Below are 22,418 nucleotides of genomic sequence, written 5' to 3'. Positions count from 1 at the left end.
AGTACGCACCATTCCAAGTTCCACATGTGTTTGTGTTTGTGCAAAATAATTGATTTTTTAAAAAAACTAGAGACATAGAGAAAGATAATCAACTTTTGCCATGAAATCTATCTCTAAGGATCGAGTGTGGAGCAATCACAATAGTTCGGTAGAAACTCTGTAATTTTTCTGCAATTTGTAAATGAACTCAGATGTTACATAATAACACTGGTTCACTGATGCTGAAACTCTAGGAAGGGAGCAGGCAGTCAAACTCAAATCAGCCTGAGTTAACCCAATGGCGATATGCGGAACTGTCCTAAATAATGTTTCCTAGCAATACACAAGTTTGATTTCTAGTGTCACCTTCTCAAAAGGCGCCCACCCTAGTTTTTCAACTGCAGTCACTTCCTATTCATTGAAACGTCCTGCTCCTAGATAGCTCAGCAGACTAATGCATTGTAATTAACATCCAGCTGTCTGCAATTACTGTAAGTTCGAATCTCACCAGGCTCAAGGTTGACTCAGCCTTCCATCCTTTCTAAGGTAGGTAAATTGAGGACCCAGTTTGTGGAGGCAAGCTGACTTTGTATAAACAAATACATTTGGCATTTCTAACAACGGCTCAGAAAGATTTCTGCCTTAAAACTCTGGAGAACTTTTGCTAGCCAGCGTCAATAATACAGACCTTGAGGTACCAACCAGATGAGCTAGGGGTGAAATCTATTTACCTTCGGAAGGTAAGTGCATTGGTTCGCCAAACCTAGCACCGCTGCCGCTACTGGTTCGCACGAACTGGAGCGAACTGGTAGCATTTCACCCCTGAGATGAGCCAAAACTAGCACAGCTTCCTAATTTGCTAACAAGGCCAGATTTCAAACACAAGAGGAGCAATATAATTAAGCACAACTGACTCCATTCCCAATCGTAATGCCTTGAACCCCCTTCCGTATGAGTAGAAGGAAGGTTCCTGAAAATGACCAGCGGGAGGGGAAAACATCCTAAACTTGCTGGTAAGCTGTTATTAATTTTCATTTTAATAGACCATCCACATAAATTATCCCCGTTTCCACAGGATCTGTAAAAGAAGAGAAACAAACAGTGGCACATGAGTAGCAATAGAATAAAATATTCTATATCGTAAGGACTGTAACAGTAGAGTATTAGCTAAGATAATATTATTAAAAAGGTAAAGGTTCCCCTTGCAGAAATGTGCTAGTCGTTTTCCGGTTCTAGGGGGTGGTGCTCATCTCCGTTTCTAAGCCGAGGAGCCAGCGCTGTCCGAAGACGTCTCCGTGGTCATGTGGCTGGCATGACTCAATGCCAAAGGCGCACAAAACACTGTGACCTTCCCATCAAAGGTGGTCCCTATTTTTGTACTTGCATTTTTTACATGCTTTCAAACTGCTAGGTTGACAGAAGCTAGGACAAGTAACGGGAGCTCACCCCGTTACGCGACACTAGGGATTCGAACCACCAACCTTTCGATCGACAAGCTCAGCGTCTTAGCCTCTGAGCCACCGCGTCCCCTATAATATTATTAGCGAAGACCATATTAATCTATTAAGAGACATTCCAGGGCTTCAGGCAGGCAATTTAACCACCACCTGGAATATTGTCCTTAAAAGTAGTTTTCAAGGGCCCCAATGAACCATAAAAGCCATCTCTTTGAAGGGCAGTTGTCTCCAAAAGTGACACAGAGTTAGCAAGTCTTGGCCAGTGGATTACAAGATCCCTCTTCAGATTTCACATGTAGGATTTCCGGATTTCCTCCACAATAATGTTATGTCAGGCAATTGACATTTTAAAGAGCAGCTTGTTGAAATTCGTCATTGGCTGTGAGGTTTAAGTTCATAAACCAGGATCAAACAGGGCTTGCGAGGGGCACTGCCCTGAAGCCTGATGCTAGTAGCCAAATTACTGGGGAGTAAATAGATAGGGAGAGCCAGTCTGGGGCAGTGGTTAAGGCATCAGGCTGGAAAAAAGGAGACCGAGAGTTTAGTCCTGCCTTAGGCACAAAGTCTGCTGGGTAACCCTGAGCCTGTTGCTCTCTCTTAGCCCTAGGAAAGAAGTAGTGACAAAATCACTTTGGAAGTCTTGCTAAGAAAACTGCAGGCAGTTGGCAGGAGTCAACAATTACTTGAAAGCATATATATAGGGAGGGAGGGAGGGAGGGAGGGAGGAAGGAAAATTAGTTGTAGATATTCAAAGAACCAAGGAAGGAAGGAAGGAAGGAAGGAAGGAAGGAAGGAAGGAAGGAAGGAAGGAAGGAAGGAAGGAAATTTAGCTGTAGATATTCAAAGAACCAAGGAAGGAAGAAAGGCAGGAAGTCCATTCATCTTCAAGCTACCAAGTTTGAACATTCCTCTGTAGTGCTTAAAGGGTGAGGAAACTGAAATCCTTAAAGTTGTTGCTAAATTACAACTGCCAGCAGAAATGGCTAATTTCCTGATTTGATAAGAACATCTTTATTCTCTATTTTAATTGTTGTAGGTTTTGGCTTAGGCCCATCGGAAGTTGGGAAATGGTCCGTTTCCGGCCGCCGGGGGGTAGGGTGGAGGAAGCCGTTTTCGCCCTCCCCAGGAAAGCCTCTGGAGCCTGGGGAGGGCGAAAAACAGGCCTACCGGAAGTCTGGAAACAGGCTATTTCCGGCCTCTGGAGACTTCAGGGAGGCCTGCTAGGCACAAAACGGGGTGCAGGGGGGGGGGTTGTCGTGCCCGCATGCACGGGGCACAGGGCGCATGGGGGGCATTGAATTTGGGTGTGGGCACGCGCGCTATCGCACACATGCGTGCGCTTTTGGCACCCGAGGAAAAAAGGCTCGCCATCCCTGGCTTAGGGTGTTTAGTTATTTTTTTTTATTATTATCATTATTACCACAGATATTTTTTTAAAAAATCCGCTATGTAATCTGCTTAGATTGCGATGGATTAGAAAACATAGCTAATCAATAAATAACGGGAGGAATTCTGAGAAGTGTAATCCAGCAATATTTTGAGAATCGTGGGTCTGCCTCCCCCCCCCACCTCTCCTTCTCTCTCCTATTCGAACCTTCCGACAAATCCTTCAGTTTTCCAGGGAATTGAACCCAACCGCTTTCACCTCGACAAGTTTTGGAATGTAAAGTTGCAGTGTCCGTCAAACATCCATCTATTTATTCTAGAAGACTCACCCATCCAACTGGTACAATGCCAAGCATTTCCTTTGCCAGGGCAGTTTTATTTGCCTATTGAGCAGCCAAAACGTAGGCCGAGGCCTTCGGAAGGCTTGATGTCGATGGGACTTATTCTTTTATCATTATCTATTTGTTATGCTTATGCATTACACTTCTTTCCATGAGCATTTATGAGTTTGCATGGAATTCAACACAGTTCTAGGCTGCATAAACAGAGGGAAAGAATCAAGATCACGTGAAGTGTTAATACCACTTTGTAAGGCCATGCTTGGAATACGGCATTCAGTTTTGGTCGCCACGATGTAAAAAGGATGTGGAGACTCTGGAAAGAGTGCAGAGAAGAGCAACAAAGACGATGAGGGGACTGGAGGCTAAAACATACGAAGAACAGTTGCAGGAACTGGGTACATCTAGTTTAATGAAAAGAAGGACTAGGGGAGACAGGATAGCAGTCTTCCAATATCTCAGGGGCTGCCCCAAAGACAAAGAAGTCAAGCTATTCTCCAAAGCACCTGAAGGCAGGACAAGAAGCAATGGGTGGAAACTAATCAAGGAGAGAAGCAACTTAGAACTAAGGAGAAATTTCCTGGCAGCGAGAACAATGAATCAGTGGAACAACTTGCTTCCAGAAGTTGTGAATGCTCCAACACTGGAAGTTTTTAAGAAGATGTTGGATAACCATTTGTCTGAAGTGGTGTAGGATTTCCTGCCTAAGCAGGAGGTTGGACTAGAAGACCTCCAAGGTCCCTTCCAACTCTGTTATTCTATTCTATTCTTGTCCCTCTAAATTTTGTTCAGCATCAACTATAGATTGGATTCTTTCCTGATATAAATTGCATAAAATACTGTACTGCTTTTCCTCAAAATACATGGGACTTTCTCCCACAATTTTACCTCTGCAACATTAACTGTATAATTTTCCAGGTTGGACTAAGAAATAGGGAATGGTCCCAAGTCATTAAATGACATTTCTGGGGTAGAGAATAAGCAAAAACCTGGACATGCTCAACTCTAGTTCAACCCTAACCTTGTTTTTTGTCCTACTGGAAAGTTGGGGTCACACCACTCCATTTCATGAGATCAAAGGAGGGGTTGACTATAGATGGTGAATCTCAAGCCACAATCGTGGGGCAGGAGATGGGTTCGTTGTAATCTTAAAACAGCCACGAGATTCTTTGGTGTTTCTCGACTTAGCTGTGCCATGCAAACTCTTTGACGCAACTCATTAAAGTAGGGGCAATTTCACGACTGTCCCCAGTCAGTCATTGGAGGGGAGAAAAAGTGACATGGTCACAAAAGTCGAAGAAGGCAAGTCTCTCCATTATTGAGCTCACGCCCAAAATATATCACAATATATCACAATATATCACAAAACACACCTTCCAAACATTACTTAGTGACGCCTCCTGTTTGCCTCCTGAGCCAATGGGGATGCAATGATGCTCGCCATTACTCGTCTGAGATACAAGGGTTGATAAGAGACCCAGACAAGACTGAAATGAGTGGATTATCTATTTTCCAGAACTGAAGTCCCAAGAATTGTTAAGTGTCATTGCCAGAACCACTAACGAGGTTCTACAACTAGGTTAATAGCTGACTGAGTTCCGTGTTTTGTTCAAACGGTAGGGTTTTTTTTAAAAAAAGAACCCAAAGGTTACAAAACAGGGACTATGTTCGTGTAGGACATTAAGCAAGCAGCCTTGCTATTCAGCTCCTCGTTGGCGCCAGTCTCATTGGTGAGACTGGATGAATAGACACGCGGAAACTCCTCCTGCTGTTTGCTGATCGGGACACCTAAATAAGGTCACTAGCCTAGTCCTCCCCTTAAGTCCCAGAAACTGTAGTTTGCTATTAGCTTCTCATTCCTGGTTTGTTTGAAAAAAAGACTCTTGATTTGGATGTGATGGTCATAAAACATAGAAAGGAGCTTTGCGTTGTCACTCACAGTGGAAAGAAGAGCCAAGAGCCAAGCCAAGGCATTGGCAGTACACAACTTGATTACGATTAGTACTACATTCTTAGCGTCCTGGTCGAAGGCAACCTGAGGGCTCCTTAGTGCTCTCTGAGCTTAGTTGTTTTCTTGCAGACGTTTCATTACCCAACTAGATAACACCATCAGTGCGAGAAGGGAGTGGAGTTTGCAGAGAGAAGGAAGAGAACTGAGAAGTCCTTGGTGCTCTCTTGAGCTTGATTATTTTCTTGCAGAGGTTTCATGACCCAAACTAGGTAACATCATCAGTGCAAGAGGAGAGTGTTCAAGGAACCAAGAGCAAACCTCACTCCTTCTATCCCTGATGATGTTACCTAGTTGGGTCTTGAAACGTCTGCAAGAAAAAAAACCAAGCTCAGAGAGCACCAAGGATCCCACAGTTCCACCCCTGAGCTACAAATCTTCTCCTTTATTGAAGGCGACCTTCCAATATGGTCAGTAGTATATTTTTAGGGATCTGATCTCCGGAAGTAAGGAAACCCAGATAGGTTTGCTGAGATGCTCCCTCGTGGCATGGAGTAGTAGGGAGTACGTCATAACATTTCACCTCAGGCTGCAATCAGCCTCTGCTGGTGCCCAAAGGGGCGGCTTTTCCATTATAGTTTCTTCTAAGAATTCGTTTGTAGGAACAGGGTGTGTTGTCCGATCAGATTAGATAACCATTGTCCAATGTAAAATTGACATTGGCGAGAAGAGAAGTCAACCTTTTGTTGAAAACAGGCGCCCTTGTGACTCCCTGGCTTTCTGGGCAGTGACGGATGTGGGGATGAAAAGTCAGCTATCCAAACAAACATCGGTTCAGTATCAAGGAAAGCATTGACTTTATACTTGGAATGGACCGCATGTGAATACTTTTTAGCAATTTCAAATAGCAATAGCACTTAAGACTTATATACCGCTTCACAGAGCTTTTACAGCCCTCTCTAAGCAGTTTATAGAGTCAGCATCTTCCCCCAACAATCTGGGTCCTCATTTCATCCACCTCAGAAGGACAGAAGGCTGAGTCAACCTTGAGCCAGTCAGGATCAAACTGCTGGCAGTGGGCAGACTCTGCAATACTGCATTCTAACCACTGCGCCACCAGGGCTCCTAATAGCAATAGCACTTAGACTTGTATACCTCTTCACAGAGCTTTTACAGCCCCTCTCTAAGCGGTTTAGAGTCAACCTATTGCCCCCCAACAATCTGGGTCCTCATTTTACCCACCTCGGAAGGATGGAAGGCTGAGTCACCCTTGAGCTAGTGAGATTTGAACCGCCGAACTGCAGATAGCAGTCAGCTGAAGTAGCCTGCAGTGCTGCACTCTAACCACTGCGTCACCTCTGCTCTTAAATCCCAGCAGAGCTTCTCTCAATCAAAGAAGTGGACGGAAGGTAGATCTAGAGATTACTGGTAAAGGTAGTCCTTGACTTGCAACTGTTCATTTAGTGACGGTTCGAAGTTACAACGGCGTTGAAAACAGTGACTTAGGACTGTTTTTTTTCACACTTACGACGGTTGCAGCAACCCTGTGGCCACACGATCAAAATTCAGAGACTTGGCAATGGCTCATATTTATGACGGTTGCAGCGTCCCAAGCTCAGGTGATCAACTTTTGTGACCTTCTGGCGAGCCGAGTCAATGGGGAAGCCAGATTCCCTTAACAACTGTGGCAAGACATTGCGGTCGTAAGTCAAGGACTACCTGTATTGCTTTGATTTGTATTAAATTGGCAACTTCTTACTGCTAATAACAGCTGTCTCAACAATTGCTGAGATTGCAGCCCAACCTGGAAATTTGGAAGAGGGGGAAAAATGGCCCTTGTTCTTACACTCTGTAGAGATTATAGGTCAGTGATGGCTAACCTTTTTGCCACCTGCCAAAAATGGGGAAAGGGGGGTCATGCATGTGAGTGCCCACACCCATAATTCAATGCGCCCTGCCCCCCGCACATGCGTGTGTGACCCCCCTGCGCTCCCCCCGCTTTTGGCACTTGATGGCACGATGGGTCTGGTAGACCCCTTTTTTTGCCCTCCCCAGGCTCCAGAACCTTTCTAGGAGCCTGGGGAGGGTGAAAACGGCCTTTCCCACTCTCCCTGGAGGCTGGAACCAGCCGGTTTCCCAACTTCCAGTGGGCCCGGAAGGCCCGAAAATCAGCTGGCCGGTGCGCCTGAGCTGAACTAGGGCAATGCTCGAGTGCCCACCAATATGGCTCCATGTGCCACCTGTGGTATGCGTGCCATAAGTTCGCCATCACGGTTCTAGGTCATCCAGGTCATGGTTTCCCCAAAGGTGCTTTTTTCTCAGGAGGCAACTGGACTTTCTTGTTTTTTTTTTCTTTTGAAGGCGTTTCGCTTCTCATCCAAGAAGCTTCTTCAGCTCTGACAGCCTTCCATTCCTCCAATATCCTGTCAGAGCTGAAGAAGCTTCTTGGATGAGAAGCGAAACGCCTTCAAAAGAAAAAAAAACAAAAGTTTTTACTTGTTCTTACAGAAAAAGGGAACATGTAAAGCACCTGTAACATGTTTAGTCCAGCCTGTTTGCTGGATTCTGAATCATTCGTCCTCTGCAATGGCAACAGGTTTCTTGGATCTCTATTAAGTGAGGGGAAAGAAAGAGAGAGAAAATGAATATTGGCTTCTTGTTTTTTGCTTTTTAAACTTCGTACGTTTTTCATTCCCTTGTTTGGTTTATTTCATGCTATAACTAATGCAGGCAGGGTGACCTATAGTTGTTTTCCAAAGAGGACATGCATTTAAGGTGTACATGCTTGAACATGCAAATCAGAGTTCAGCAGGTTCTGACCAGTTCTGGAGAACCGGTAGCGGAAATTTTGAGTAGTTCGGAGAACCGGTAGTAAAAATTCTGACTGGCCCCACCCCCATCTATTGTCTGCCTCCCAAGTCCCAGCTGATCAGGAGGAAATGGGGATTTTGCAGTAAGCTTCCCTTGGAGTGGTGGGAATGGAGATTTTACAGTATCCTTCCCCTGCCACGCCCACCAAGCCACGCCCACCAAACCACACCCACAGAACCGGTAGTAAAAAATCCTTTTCTTTGAAACTCTTGGTTTTTTTCTACTATTTTTTTTTATATTGGTTGATATCTGAAAAGAAGGACTAGGGGAGACATGATAGCAGTGTTCCAATATCTCAGGGGCTGCTACAAAGAAGAGGGACCAAAGCTCTTCCCCTAAGCACCTGAGGGCAGGAGAAGAAGCTATGGGTGGAAACTAATCAAGGAGAGAAGCAACTTAGAACTAAGGAGAAATTTCCTGACCGTGAGAACAATGAATCAGTGGAACAACTTGCCTCCAGAAGTTCTGAATGCTCCAACACTGGAAGTTTTTAAGAAGAGGTTGGACAACCATTTGTGTGAAGTGGTGTAAGGTTTCCTGCCTAAGCAGGAGGTTGGACTAGAAGACCTCCAAGGTCCCATCCAACTTTGTTATTCTATTCCATTCTAATTTTGGCAGCTTCTGGAAGCCATCATCATCATAATCACCATCGTTACTCTATGTTTATCCTGCATTTGAGGGGAGGGGGGAATAACACAAGGCAGTGAACATATTTAATACCCCTATCATCTATTTTTCAAACAGCCACCACCCTGCGAGATGGTGACTGGCCCGAGGAGGGCATCCAGGTGGCTTGTCTGAGGCAGGCTTGTAACTCTTCTGGGTTTTAAGTCTGGTGCCTTTAATCATTATACCCAACAGGTTCTCCCACAGAAGTAGTTTGCCCTTCCTTTCCTTCTTCCTAGGCCAAGAGAGACAGAGATACTGGGCCAAAATCACCCAGCTGGCTTTTATGCCTAAGGCAGGCCTCGAAGTCACAGCCACCTGGTTTCTAGGTGGAGTAATGGTAATCCAGCCATTATTCCAAACTGGCTCTCATTCATGTTCTGGAAAACTTCCAACTCAACCTTCTGCTACTGCAGAAAAGCGGTTTTCCCATCTCTGTTACAAATCAGTCAGGGATGGGCTTCAAAAATTTAAGCAAGGGGTTTTCTGCCCATTTGCTGGATGAGCGTGGCCATGGTGGCCATGGCCTAGTCAGCCTCCTGCACCACGGCAGGGGGTGGGGGGGTGTTGTCCTCGAGCCTCCGGGAGGGCGAAAACAGCCTCCCCAGGCTCCAGAGGCTCTCTGGAAGCCAGAAATGAGCCGATTCTGGCCTTCCCAAACTTCTGGTAGGCCCGTTTTTCACCCTCCCTGGGCCTCCGCGCGCACCCTGCCCTTACCTGCATCCAAAACGGGCCATGTGGGGAACACCTGGGAGGGGAGGGGCAGGGTGGGAGGGGCCAGCCAGGAGTGGGATTTGGGGGTTCTCCGAACTGCACAGAATCTTAGCTAGAGGTTCTCCTGAACCCCTGCGAACCCCCAGCAGCCCCACCCCTGAAATCAGTAATGAAGCACGAGCCACTAACTTAAAGAGCAACTTCTCTTTAGATGCTTAGGTCAAAATCCCCTGTTTCATCCTTGATCCGATTGGCGTCCAATCTGGTGATCTGCCCGACTGATTTACCTGCCTCTCTGCTTCTGCCTGGAGGGTCTGCTTCCACTTCAGAATAAGGAGGGGGGAGCTCTGGGGGGCCAGGGTAAGGAGGGGGCCAGAGAGGTAACATGTTGAGAGAACCTGTGGGGTGAAAAAAAGCATTGTATCAAGAGAATCAAGGTGTGAATGAGCCAAAAAGTCCTATTAAAATATCAAGCAAGGAAGAACAGCAGATTCATCCTTTGGAAATGGTAGCCTTGGGGAATGGAATAAGGTAAAGGTTGCACATATATGCTAGTCGTTCCTGACTCTAGGGGGCGGTGCTCATCTCCGTTTCAAAGCCGAAGAGCCAGTGCTGTCCGAAGACGTCTCCGTGGTCATGTGGCCGGCATGACTCAACGCCAAAGGTGCACAGAACGCTGTGACCTTCCCACCAAAGGTGGTCCCTATTTTTCTACTTGCATTTTTTACCTGCTTTCGAACTGCTAGGTTGGCAGAAGCTGGGACAAGTCACAGGAGCTCACCCTGTTACGCGGCACTAGGGATTCGAACCGCAGACCTTTCGATCGACAAGCTCAGTGTCTTAGCCACTGAGCTCTTCTACTAAAAGTGAAAAATGATCTTGATAAAAACTGCCATTCAAATTGAGTTTTGATTGATCCTGCCTGATGTATGGAGTGTGTGGCATGAATGACTACTCAAACCTCATAACAGGCTATCCAAGAACAGAGTACAGGTAGTCCTCGACTTACAACAGTTCATATAGTGACTGTTCGAAGTTACAACAGCACTGAAAAAAGTGACTTATGACCGGTTTTCACTCTTAGGATCTTTGCAGCATCCCCATGATCAAAATTCAGGCACTTAGCAACTGACTCATATTTATGACAGTTGCAGTGTCCTGGGGCCACATGATCCCCTTTTGCAACTTTCTGACAAGCAAAGTCGGTTGGGGAAGCCAGATTCACTTAACAACCGTGTGACTAATTTAACAATGACTGTCATACACTTAACAATTGTTGCAAGAAAGGTCGTAAAATGGGGGGCAAAGATCACTTAACAAATGCCTCACTTAACTTTATTAGTTAATATTTATTAGTTAATATTTGGGCTCAATTGTGGTCGTAAATTGAGGATTACCTGTACAGGTAATCCTTGATTTACGACCAGAGTTGGGATCGGAATTTTCATTGCCAAGCAAAATGGTGGTGAATTGAGTCACATCCGATTTTGTAACCTTTTTTTTTGCCGTGATTGTTAAGCAACTATCTGCAGTTGCTAACGTGAATTACGCAGTTATGATGCAAATCCAACTTCTTCAATTGAGTTTACTTGTTGGAAGCCAGCTGGGAAAGTCGCAAATGGCAATCTCTTCACTGCAACCATTGTAAATACATGCCGGTTGCAAAGGGCCCGAATTTGATCCCGTGACCATGGAGATGCTGTGATGGTCATAAGTGCAAGGACCAGTCATAAGTCGCTTCCTTCAGGGCCACTGTAACTCCAAAGGTTGCCAAAGGAATGGTTGTAAAATCAAGGGCTATCTGTAGAACAGTGACCTAACTGGCTAGGGCAGTGGCTACTTTAAACTTTTCTAGCCTGGAACCTATCAGAAGATGTTGTTGTTGTTGTTGTTGTTGTTGTTGTTGTTGTTGTTGTTGTTGTTGTTGTTGTTGTTGTTGTTGTTGTTGTTGTTGTTGTTGTTGTTGTTGTTGTTGTTGTTGTTGTTGTTGTTGTTGTTGTTGTTCTTCTTCTTCTTCTTCTTCTTCTTCTTCTTCTTCTTCTTCTTCTTCTTCTTCTTCTTCTTCTCCTCCTTCTTCCTCTTCTTCTTCCTCCTCCTCTTCTTCTTCCTTCTCCTCCTCCTCCTCCTCCTCCTTCTTCTTGGATAACTGTTTGGATATTGGATAACCATTTGTCTGAAGTGGTGTAGGGTTTCCTGCCTAAGCAGGGGGTTGGATTAGAAGACCTCCAAGGTCCCTTCCAACTCTGTTATTCTATTCTATTCTATTCTATTCTATTCTATTCTATTCTATTCTATTCTATTCTATTCTATTCTATTCTATTCTATTCTATTCTACTCTACTCTACTCTACTCTACTCTACTCTACTCTACTCCACTCCACTCCACTCCACTCCACTCCACTCCACTCCACTCCACTCCACTCCACTCCATTCCATTCCTTCCTCTTCTCCTCCTCCTCCTTCTGCTCCTCCAAACTCTTCCTCCTCCTCCTAGCCATTATCTATCCACTGCAGGATGAAGGCCTCTTCCGCCTGTTTCCAACCTGTGCGGTCCTGAGCTTTCTTTTGCCAACTGGGCCTGCCATACTTGCTTGATGCCATTCCTCCATCTTGTTTTAGGTCTCTCCCATGGACGCTTTTGATCAAGTGGGATCCAAAACAAGAACTTTGCAAGCTTTAATATCAGGTCTTTGAGACCTGATAGATAGAACCCACACAGCTTCGTCACTGAACTGTCACTCTCCCCCGAAGGGGCAGACCGATGTGGATATTGACTTAGCCTCTTAAGCCCGGTCTCAGATGCCTCAGACGGCAGATAAGAAGCCTACAGAGATACCTGTGAGCCACGGCATATCTTCTCCCTATCTTTCTCAGCCGGCTGCCCTTAGGACTGGGGACAACTCTGTCCTCCAGCAAAGGGAACTGTGAGCGAACAATCTGTGCGTGGGTCAAAGGAAGGGAGGTGCTTTCTCTATTTTCGCCCTCCCAGGAATTCAAATGTCATTGCCACTGCCCGGACAGAAAAACCATGCTCCTTAGACACACAAGTGACTGTGTTGGGTTCCTTGCACCTAAAAACGAAATGCGTCTTGTTGAGAATAAATTTCTATTTTTGCAAAGAAAAGACAACATCAGTAACAGAGTTTCAAGGAGCCCCAGCTAGGTGGAGGGGAGCACATGCTTTCCACGCAAGACAATCCCTTCTCTACAAATAAGGGTGAAAAAAACATCAGCCAGACAGTTTTGAAGAACCATTGCTACCCTGTTTCCCCCAAAATAAGACATCCCCTGATAATAAGCCCAACCGGGCTTTTGAGCACATGGCAATAAGGCCAAGCGCTTATTTCAGGGTTCAAAAAAATATAAGACAGGGTCTTATTTTCGGGAAAACGGGGTATCTATCTATCTATCAATCTACAGTATCTATCTATCTATCTATCTATCTATCTATCTATCTATCTATCTATCTATCTATCTATCTCTAGATGCAAATGAGTGTGGAGCTTTCTTGTGTTTGTGAAGGGACACAGGGTAGAAAGCACAGCTCCACAACACAGTCCTTTCCAGCAGTTCCAAGAAGGCTCCACAATGTTTGCACTACTCAGGTGGACCCTGAGGACACAGATAAACCTCCAAGTGGCCTCAACGACTCTCCAAAAGGATGCAAATGACCAGCTGTCTGCAAGAAGTGTAAATCCTTCCATTCCCCCACCATCCAGTCGGAGCTGAAGAAGCTTCTTGGATGAGAAGCGAAACGTCTTCAAAGAAAAACCAAGAAAGTCCAGTTGCCTCTTGGGGAAAAAAAGCACCTTTGGGAAATTTGGTAACATAGGAGGAGCAAGTAAAGGAAACAATGATAGCCTGGGCAAAGAATTTTGGATATTCAATAGATATAAATAAATGGCAACAGTTATGGGAAAGGAATTATAAATTAACAATGTCCACTACATATAAGGAAAATCAATATAAAATGTTTTATAGATGGCATATGCCCCCTGAGAAATTGGCAAAAATGTTTAAAGATAAATCAGTTAAATGTTGGAGATGTCACCAGTTACCAGGTTCTTATTACATATGTGGTGGACATGTCCAGAAGCTAAAAATTATTGGAATAAAATTAAGATATGGCTGAAAGAAATGATACAACAACTTATTGATTTAAAACCAGAACTGTTCCTATTGGGTATCCTACCAGAAAAAATTAGCGAAGAAAATATTTATTTGATTATACATGTAATAACAGTTGCAAGGATTGTTTATGCACAACATTGGAAAGCAGAGAAAATACCTTTGGAAGGAGAAGTAATTTAAAAAAAATTTTTTAGATTGTGCAGAAATGAATAGATTGACTTTGATGGTGAAAGAAAGAGAAGATTCAGAATACTTCCAGAAGACATGGAATCAATTCTACTATTGGTTAGAAAAGAGATACAAATAAGTAAATTACTAGTAATGTTTGAAAATGCTATAATCAGAATATTTTGTTAGTGATGAATTGTTGTAATTGATTGGATGAGAATGAAGACAGAAGAAATAACAAAAAGAGGAATGATTGGAGACAAAACCGAGATGTCACATGGAAGGAATGACTGATGTATTAAATGTTTGTTTGTTTAAAAAATTAAAAACTTATTTTTTTTTTTAAAAAAAGGGAAATTTGGTAACACAAAGAACGCACGACTGTACTTACGGGTTGCCTGTGGTGCAGCAGGGTGAGCGTAGGTATAGATGGAGGCGGTGGGGTATTCTTGGAGATTCGTAGCCTCTTTCAAAATATCTGTTGCATTAACGAAAAAGGGGAAGGTAGCACATCACTGAACTTAAAGGTATATGCAATCATTTGGTTTTTAAGGTATACAGGTGGTCCCCGACTTACAACAGTTCCCTTAGAGACCGTTCAAAGTTAAAACAGGACTGAAAAAAAGTGGCTGTCGGCCATTTTTTTCACACTTAGGATTTATATTGAGATGCTTGGCAACTGACTCGCATTTATGATGGTTGCAGTGTCCCGGGGTCACATGATTCCCCTTTTGCGACCTTCTAACAGTCAATGGGGAAGCCAGATTCACTTAACAACCGTGTGATTAATTTTAACAACAAGCCACAGTGATTCACTCAACGAATGTGATGAAAAAGATCGTAAAATGGGGCAAAACTCACTTAACAAATTTTCTCACTTAGCAATGAAAGTGTTGGGCTCAACTGTGGTTGTGAATTGAGAACTGCCTGTAATGGAGACTTCAACTGGAGATTCTTCTCTTTATCTATCCATCTCATCCATGCATCCATCCATCATGCATCCATCATCCATCCATGTATCCATCCATCCATCCATCATCCATCATCCATCCATGCATCCATTCATCATCCATCCATGCATCCATGCATCCATCCATCATCCATCCATCATCCATCCATGCATCCATCCATCTATCTATCTATCCATATATCCATCTATCTTTATCTTATCTTCTTTCAAAGAAATAACGCTAGCGTAGATATAGTGGGGACCATGCTCTCTGTTCACATCATCTGCAAATGTTATGGATTTATGAATATTTGAACCAGTCCAGTTGCCTCTTGAAAAAGCACCTTTGGAACTCTGAGGGTGAAGGGGTCAAACTATATCCCAAAGCACCCGAAGGCCAGACAAGGAATAATGGATGGAAATTGATCAAGGAGAGATTCAACCTGGAAATAAGGAGAAATTTTCTGACAGTGAGAACAATCAACCGATGGAACAGAAGTTGCCTTCAGAAGTTGTGGGAGCTTCATCACTGGAGGCTTTCAGGAAGTAACTGGACTACCATCTGTCAGAAGTGGTGTAGGGTCCCCTGCTTGGGCGGAGAGGGGGTGGTCTAGATTACTGTCAGGGTCCCTTCAAACTCTGTTAATCTGTTAAAAGTTTCCTGAATCCTAGTCTAACATGTTTATCACAGGGGTGTTAATTAATTGTGGCATTACTACACTCTCTTCGGTGGTTTTGTGGATCCTTCCACAACCTGGTTCTTTCCAGTTTTGTTGGGCTGTATCTCCCATGTGGCCATCAGGTTGGAGAAACGTGGATGGATAATAACTCATAAACCACGATGCTCTCTGTAGAAATGTAAAACATAAAATAAACCTCTTGCCTTTTGACTACTTGCTCGTTCTGAATCACGAGGCCCCCTTTCCTTTCTTGCCAGAGAGAGCAGAGAAGAAAGAATAAATCTTAGTCGGAAAACAACTTACCTGAATCTACTAGATCTTTGATCATGTTTAGGCAATCGGAAGCTCCATACTGGAAAGTGAATTTGAAAGCAAGAAGTCCCTGGGTGGAAGCTGAGAAGAAAAGTCCACTGAGATCTTAAGTCAAGCCTGAGACCTCATTACAGAAGGTATAATCCAGGGATGGCAAACCTTTTTGGCACCAAGGGCCGCGACCAGGAAGAGGAGGTGCCTGAGAGGCATGAGTGCGCCAAATAAGGCACTTCCAGTTTCGGTGCATGTGCATCAGCCAGCAAGTCTTCCGGTTACTGCCGCACATGCGCATGCATGATCAGCTGGCTGGCGCGCATGCTCACACCGGAAAATGGAAGACCAGATTAAAAGAAAGAGAAGAGACTGGGAGGCATCACCAGTTGGGACGATGCTTTGATTGGACCATGTGATGGATGTCAACTCGCAATGCATCCCTGGCCTCCTCTCGAGTTGCCATAGGTCAGTGGGGATGGGAAACCAGTGAAACTGCACAGCAGGCAAAAACAGATGCACATTCCACGCTTATCTCTCTCAAGGCTGTATCCTAGGGTTACCTACAGCAGCAAGGGGAGTGACCTCTACAACCCACAAAATTGCTCCGTTGGCGAATGTGATTGATGACCCACTCTGGGGAGAGGGGGGAAATAGGGCCATAATTGGAGCATAAATTACGTAGGGTCAGAGCTGGCTTCACTTAGGAACATGGGGACATGAAGCTCCTAATAAATAAATGGATTTCTTTTGAAGCTTGGCTCGAGACTCATGATTTAATTAGGGCATCCATCGGAACCCTGACAGCAGACATGTGGGTCCTGGGCAGAGGCCTTTGGGTGGGGAAAACCTGGAAGCTTTCAGATTTGGGTTTCCCCAGATGTGCCAATATAACATTTCTAATAAAATGGAACTTTGAGGAACTTCAAGCCTCGGAGTCTTCTTTCGTTGGGGGTGTTACTTGGAACCCTGACAACAAGCGTTATGGAATGGTTTTCAGCCACTTCAATACCTCTCTCCTACCCTAACCCTCATTTTCCCATCTGCCTTTTCTTTCTCCCTCACCCAATAAATATTCTGCATGAGCATCTTTCGCTCCTGATTTTAGGACACTTCCTTGCACAAAATGTTGCATTTCTGAAAAAAAAAAACTTTAGGACTTCCCCAAGAGTTTGTTATTACTTTCCTCTTCTGATTCACTCATTTTTGATATATCAAGGGACAGAGACAAATAATGGGAATTATCATCATAGCGACCGGACATGCGTGGGATGGGATCCCGGCACGGGGGTCACGGGCCTCGGTCGGGAACCTCCGCTGTCGCCTCGGTCCCGTCGCCGAGCCCCGGGGAACCTGAGACTCACTTCCCTGAACATTTCCACCCACTGGATGACGTTAAACCAGGGGTCTCCAACCTTGGCAACTTTTAAGACTTGTGGACTTCAACTCCCAGAATTCTGGCAGTTGAAGTCCACAAGTCTTAAAGTTGCCAAGGTTGAAGACCCCTGATTTAAAGAGAGGGAGAAAGAGAGCTGCAGAGAGAATTAGTACTTTACAGCAGAGAGATCAATAAATTATGGCACCTACTCAGAGTTCCTTTTATGTGTTGAGGTTTGGAGTCGGGCTCTTCCTCCAGAAAGCAATCTCCCAACAGCTGCAGTGGAAAACGAATGATGGTTGATCCCTTATCTTTATGCTGGAATATTATCTAGGAAAGCAATCAAGAAATCAGGATAATTTATTTTAACATCTTTTTAACAAGTTGAATGCATTTGTATGTAAATACCTGCAACATTTTATGGCTGGTTTTAAAATTTGATATGGATTTTAATTGAAAAGTTTTAAATTACGGGCCAAATTTATTTAATTATTTTAAATTTATTTTTAACTTTTTGTGTATAAATGTTTTTTTAATCTTGGCTGTTCACCGCCCTGAGTCCGAAAGGAGAAGGGCGGTATAGAAGTTTGAAAAATAAATAAATAAATAAATAAACATTGATTTTTTTTAAAAAAAATTCTCAGATTTTTATTAAAAGTAAAATTATATTGACTGTAAACATTGTATAGATATAAACAAAATAGTATTTTATTTAAAAAAAGAAAAAAGAAATCAGGATAATTTCACGAGAGTTAGCCTGGGAAACAAATGCCCATTTGTTTGGACTACAAATGTATCCACTCCAAAACTTAAGGAAAGTACAGGTAGTCCTCAACTCAGAATCATCTGTTTAGTGGCCCTTCAAAGTTACGACAAAAAAAGTGACTTAGGACTACTTTTTACATGGTCGTTGCAGAATCTCCATTGTCACCTGAATTTGGACACTTGGCAACTGGCTCATATTTATGATGGTTGCAGTGTCCCAGGTGTGTGTGTGTGTGGGTGGGTCACGTGATTACAATGTGTGACCTTCCCAGCCAGCTTCCGACAAGCAAAGTCAAGGGGGGGGGAGAGCCAGATTTGCTTAATGACTGCATGATTCACTTAAGAACTACCTTGCTTAGCAACGGAAATTTTGGGTTCAACTTTAGTTGCAAAGTCGAGAACTACCTGTAAAATAAGTCTAACATCTTTTTCAATACAAGATGGGCTGCTTACAAGTTAGTTGGTGGAGGAAAACACTAACCTAAAAAGGTAAAGGTAAAGGTTTCCCTGCACATGTGTGCTAATCGTTCCCGACTCTAGGGGGCGGTGCTCATCTCTGTTTCAAAGCCAAAGAGCCAGCGCTGTCTGAAGATGTCTCCGTGGTCATGTGGCCGGCATGACCACACGCCAAAGGCACACGGAACACTCTTCCCTTCCCACCAAAGGTGGTCCCTATTTTTCTACTTGCATTTTGTTACGTGCTTTCGAACTGCTAGGTTGGCAGAAGCTGGGACAACTCACGGGAGCTCACCTCGTTTCGCGGCACTAGGGATTTGAACCGCTGAACTGCCAACCTTACAATCGACAAGCTCAGCGTCTTAGCCACTGAGCCATCGCGTCCCTTTTCAGTTGTCTTTTCAGTTCTCTCAAGACTGAAAATGATCCTGGTCAGGTTCACCCACCATAAATGAAAGATGGACTGTCATGTTTCTTATCAAAGAGAAGCTGTTGCCTTCTTTGGCCATCTGGGCCAAGAGCTCTTACTTTGTATTGAGTGAGGTACAGCATCCCTTTCTTGGCACCTTGGAGTTCTTCTGGAATATCTGGTTCCCCTTCCACAAATAGTACCACCTCACTATAGTGAGCGAGGACCCTGAAAATACAACAGATGGATCAGAAGATTAAAATGCACCTTGAGGGGAAGAGAGGGAGGCTTCATAGGAAGGACAAGCCAGGCTAAAGATCATTCTACTGCAGTGTTTCCCAACCTGGACCACTTGAAGAGATGTGGACTCTCTAGGGCTGTGATGGCGAAGCTATGGCACGCGTGCCCAAAGTGGCACACGAAGCCGTGTCCTCCAGCACGTGCGGCCTTGCCTGATTGTGTTCCGGGTTTCTGACACGCATGCATGCACGATGATCAGCTGTCGTTCGCACCCGCAGCAGTGCCAAAAATCAGCATGCACATGTGTGCCAGGCAGCTGATTATCAGGTGTGCATGCACACCAGAACCCAGAAGTTTGGCTTTTCCAGAGCGCAATCCCTTCTTGCGCGCGGCAGTGCCGAAAACCGCTCTGCACATGTGGGCTGGCCAGCTGATCGTCGGGTGTGCATGCGCCCTAGAACTCAGAAGTTTGGCTTCTCCGGAGCGCAGCCCCGATGAGTGCGTGTGCATACGCACGACGTTTCCACACAACTTTTTCGCCACTCAGTGCTAAAAAGGTTCTCCATCACTGCTCTAGGGAATTCTGGGAGTTGAAGTCCATGTCTCTTCAAATTGTCTAGATTGAGACTGTTCTACTGTGCTGGTGCCATCAACATTGCAACCGCATGCCACAACTTGTCCAAATATGATATGAATTAGGAGATTGATACAGAAATTAACAAGAAATTTCTTCTCCCCTTCTTCTTCTTGTCTAAAGAAGATATTCAATACGCTTGGTTCTTCTGATGTTATTGCTTGAGATAAGAACACTGTATTTTTGCCAAATTGCACACTTGAGATTTTTCTGGATAGGCTTCATTTTCCAGTGTTGTATGTGCTTTGAAATTTTTCTCGTAAAATTAACTGAAGGTATTTTAATTGTTTATTTCCAGATGGTATTCACCACTGCTGTTTTGGAGGACACCTTCAATGCATGGTATTTCTGTATCTTCACGTTTCAGAATCTATGGAGTTTCTCCATCATCCAAGTCATGGTTGTCCCAAAGACACTTATTTTTCAAGAGGCAACTGGATTTTCTGGTTTTTCTCTGAAGATGTATCGCTTCTCATCCAAAAAACTTCCCTTCTCAGAGCTAAAGAAGCTTCTTGGATGAGAAGCGAAACCTCTGCAAAGAAAAACCAGAAATTCCAGTTGCCTCTTGAAAAAGCACCTTCGGGACAAGGTGGGGAATTAAGCATTATTGCACTGCCATCGTGTAATATAATTTCCGAATAAATGTCTATGGAGATTCTCCATCATCCAGGTCATGGTTGTCCCAAAGGTGCTTTTTTCAGGAGGCAACTGGATTTTCTGGTTTTTCTCTGAAGACGTTTCGCTTCTCATCCAAGAAGCTTCTTCAGCTCTTTCCTGGCTGCCATTTTGCTCATTGTCTGTCTGCCTTCTGAGCAGGGGTGAAATCCAGAAGGTTCTGGAGAAATGGTAGTGGAAATTTTGAGTAGTTCGGAGAACTGGCAAATAGCACCTCTGGCTGGTCCCAGAGTGGAGTGGGAATGGGGATTTTGCAATATCCTTCCTCCAGGAGTAGGGAGGGAATGGGGATTTTGCAGTATCCTTCCCATGCCATGCCCACCAAGCCAAGCCAACCAAGACACACCACGCCCACCAAGCCACATCCATGGAACTGGTTGTAAAAAAATTTCAATTTCACCACTGCTTAACTTTACTGAGATAGATTACAGTAGAAGGATCTTGAAAGTTTGTGGTTTTCCTCCCTTCTCTCTTCTATCCCAGTAAAGAGTCACCACAATGTGTCTTCCTAATATTATCTCCTTTTCTGGGACTTAAGAAATGCTTTTGCCTTGCTTTTTTGGTAACAACTTTGGAATATTTCTTTCAAAGCAATCTTCATGTATTTCTTTCAATGTAGCAATCTCTACATTGTTTTTCTAGCTCGGGAATGAACTGCGGGGGCCTTCCTTTGGTGCTCTCTGAGTTTGGTTATTAGCATTGATAATGTTACCTAGTTGGGCAATGCAACGTCTGCAAGAAAACAACCAAACTCAAAGCGCACCAAGGACTTTGAGTCCAGATATACAACCCAGTTCCAATTTTAAGTCCAACAGCAAACATGCACACTTATTTATTTTAAAAGCTACTCTCCTCTGTTCAGTCCGGTTCCATTTTTCTATGCTATTTTTATATCTGTTATTCAAAATGCAGTTCAAGTATTTATTTTGTCCCACCGTCTGTGCTTCTTTTCTGCTAGTATAATAACCAGTTCAAATATTTTCTTCTGATTTATGTTTAGCTCCTAAAATTTACTTGTTTCATATAACTAACCAGAACAAAATGTGTAATTGTTGTTTACTATTCCTTAGAACAGATACTGTGCATAATATAAATTGTTCATCAGTCACCCTTCATGCTTGTATCTACTTAACATTCTAAATATTTCCTAAATATTTTTTTAAACAGTATCGGGATATATATATATTAAAAAGGGTAATTCACTCCTTTGTTGTGCTCCACAAAATATTTGTTTTTCCTAATGCATAAACAAGTGCCGTTTTTTCCCCCCTTTAATAATACTGAATCTCTCTCCTTATCTTACGTAATCTTATGGTTTCTAGATTTTAGTCTTCAACCTATTTTAATACAGCCTAATCAGGGGTGGGCTGCTGGGGGTTCGGGAGAACCTCTAGCTAAGATTCTGTGCAGTTCAGAGAACCCCCAAATCCCACTCCTGGCTGGCCCCTCCCCTCCTAAGAGTCCCCACACCGCCCGTTTTGGATGCAGGTAAGTGCAGGGCATGCGCAGAGGCTGAGGGCAAAAAACGGGCCTACCGGAAGTTTGGGAAGACCGGAAATCGGCCTGTTTCTGGCCTCCAGAGGGCCTCCCGAGCCTGGGGAAGCCGTTTTTGCCCTTCCAGAGGCTCGAGAAAAGCCTCTGGAGCCTGGGGAGGGCAAAAACTACCACCACCCCCGCTGTGGTGCAGGAAGATGACTAGGCCACACCCACCATGGCCACGCCCACCCAGCAACCGGGCAGAGAACCCCTTGCTAAAATTTTTGAAGCCCACCCCTGAGCCTAATCTCACATTAAATATTGAGAACAAAATCTTGAGCAATTCTAGATATTTCCACATTTGAACGAGATCAAATGTGTCCCCTGCCCCCAGTAACTCCTGAGTCGGTCTTTGTCCCTACTATTTTGGACGTATTTAATTTACCTTTCCTCAGAATTGTTGGCTGACCTAGAGAACTGATATCGAGTCACCTCCATATTGAGAGAGAAGTCCCTTTTTCTTTCTCCGATACTCAAACTCTCCCTTCAGATGAGGAGCACTGGAAACAAAGAGAAATATCTGGATCATGTCAGTATCTCTGTGATGTCAGCAGGTGAGGTAACAGCCCTTGACTTTCAGTTGAAATTGGGGTTGCTATATATCCAGTGGTGGGCTGCTGCCGGTTTGGACCAGTTCGGGCGAACCGGTAGTGGTGACCTGCCGCCCACCCGCCCCGGCGCTATGCCATCCTATTTAGCAGCGTTTTTTAAGCCGGGCGCATGCGTGCAAGCCACA

At 44.2% G+C, this 22,418-nt stretch overlaps 1 protein-coding gene across 1 annotated transcript; it reads right to left on the bottom strand.

Annotated features, from left to right (window-relative positions):
* Nucleotides 1–978: 978 nt before the first annotated feature.
* Nucleotides 979–22,202, bottom strand: LOC117673103 (uncharacterized). The gene is made up of 8 exons (XM_087878397.1): nucleotides 22,068–22,202; nucleotides 18,717–18,825; nucleotides 17,177–17,297; nucleotides 15,590–15,679; nucleotides 14,049–14,135; nucleotides 9,647–9,757; nucleotides 7,639–7,717; nucleotides 979–1,057 (listed from the first exon to the last, which is right to left on the bottom strand). The coding sequence occupies exons 1-7, from the start codon at nucleotides 22,118–22,120 to the stop codon at nucleotides 7,650–7,652; spliced, it is 639 nt and encodes a 212-aa protein (XP_087734523.1). The 5' UTR covers nucleotides 22,121–22,202; the 3' UTR covers nucleotides 979–1,057; nucleotides 7,639–7,649.
* Between the last annotated feature and the right edge of the window lie 216 nt (nucleotides 22,203–22,418).

The sequence above is a fragment of the Pantherophis guttatus genome, chromosome 14 (genome assembly GCF_059756535.1).
Source record: "Pantherophis guttatus breed Tessera chromosome 14, ASM5975653v1, whole genome shotgun sequence".
Classification (NCBI taxonomy): domain Eukaryota; kingdom Metazoa; phylum Chordata; class Lepidosauria; order Squamata; family Colubridae; genus Pantherophis; species Pantherophis guttatus.
This window is presented reverse-complemented; position numbering and strand designations above follow the sequence as displayed.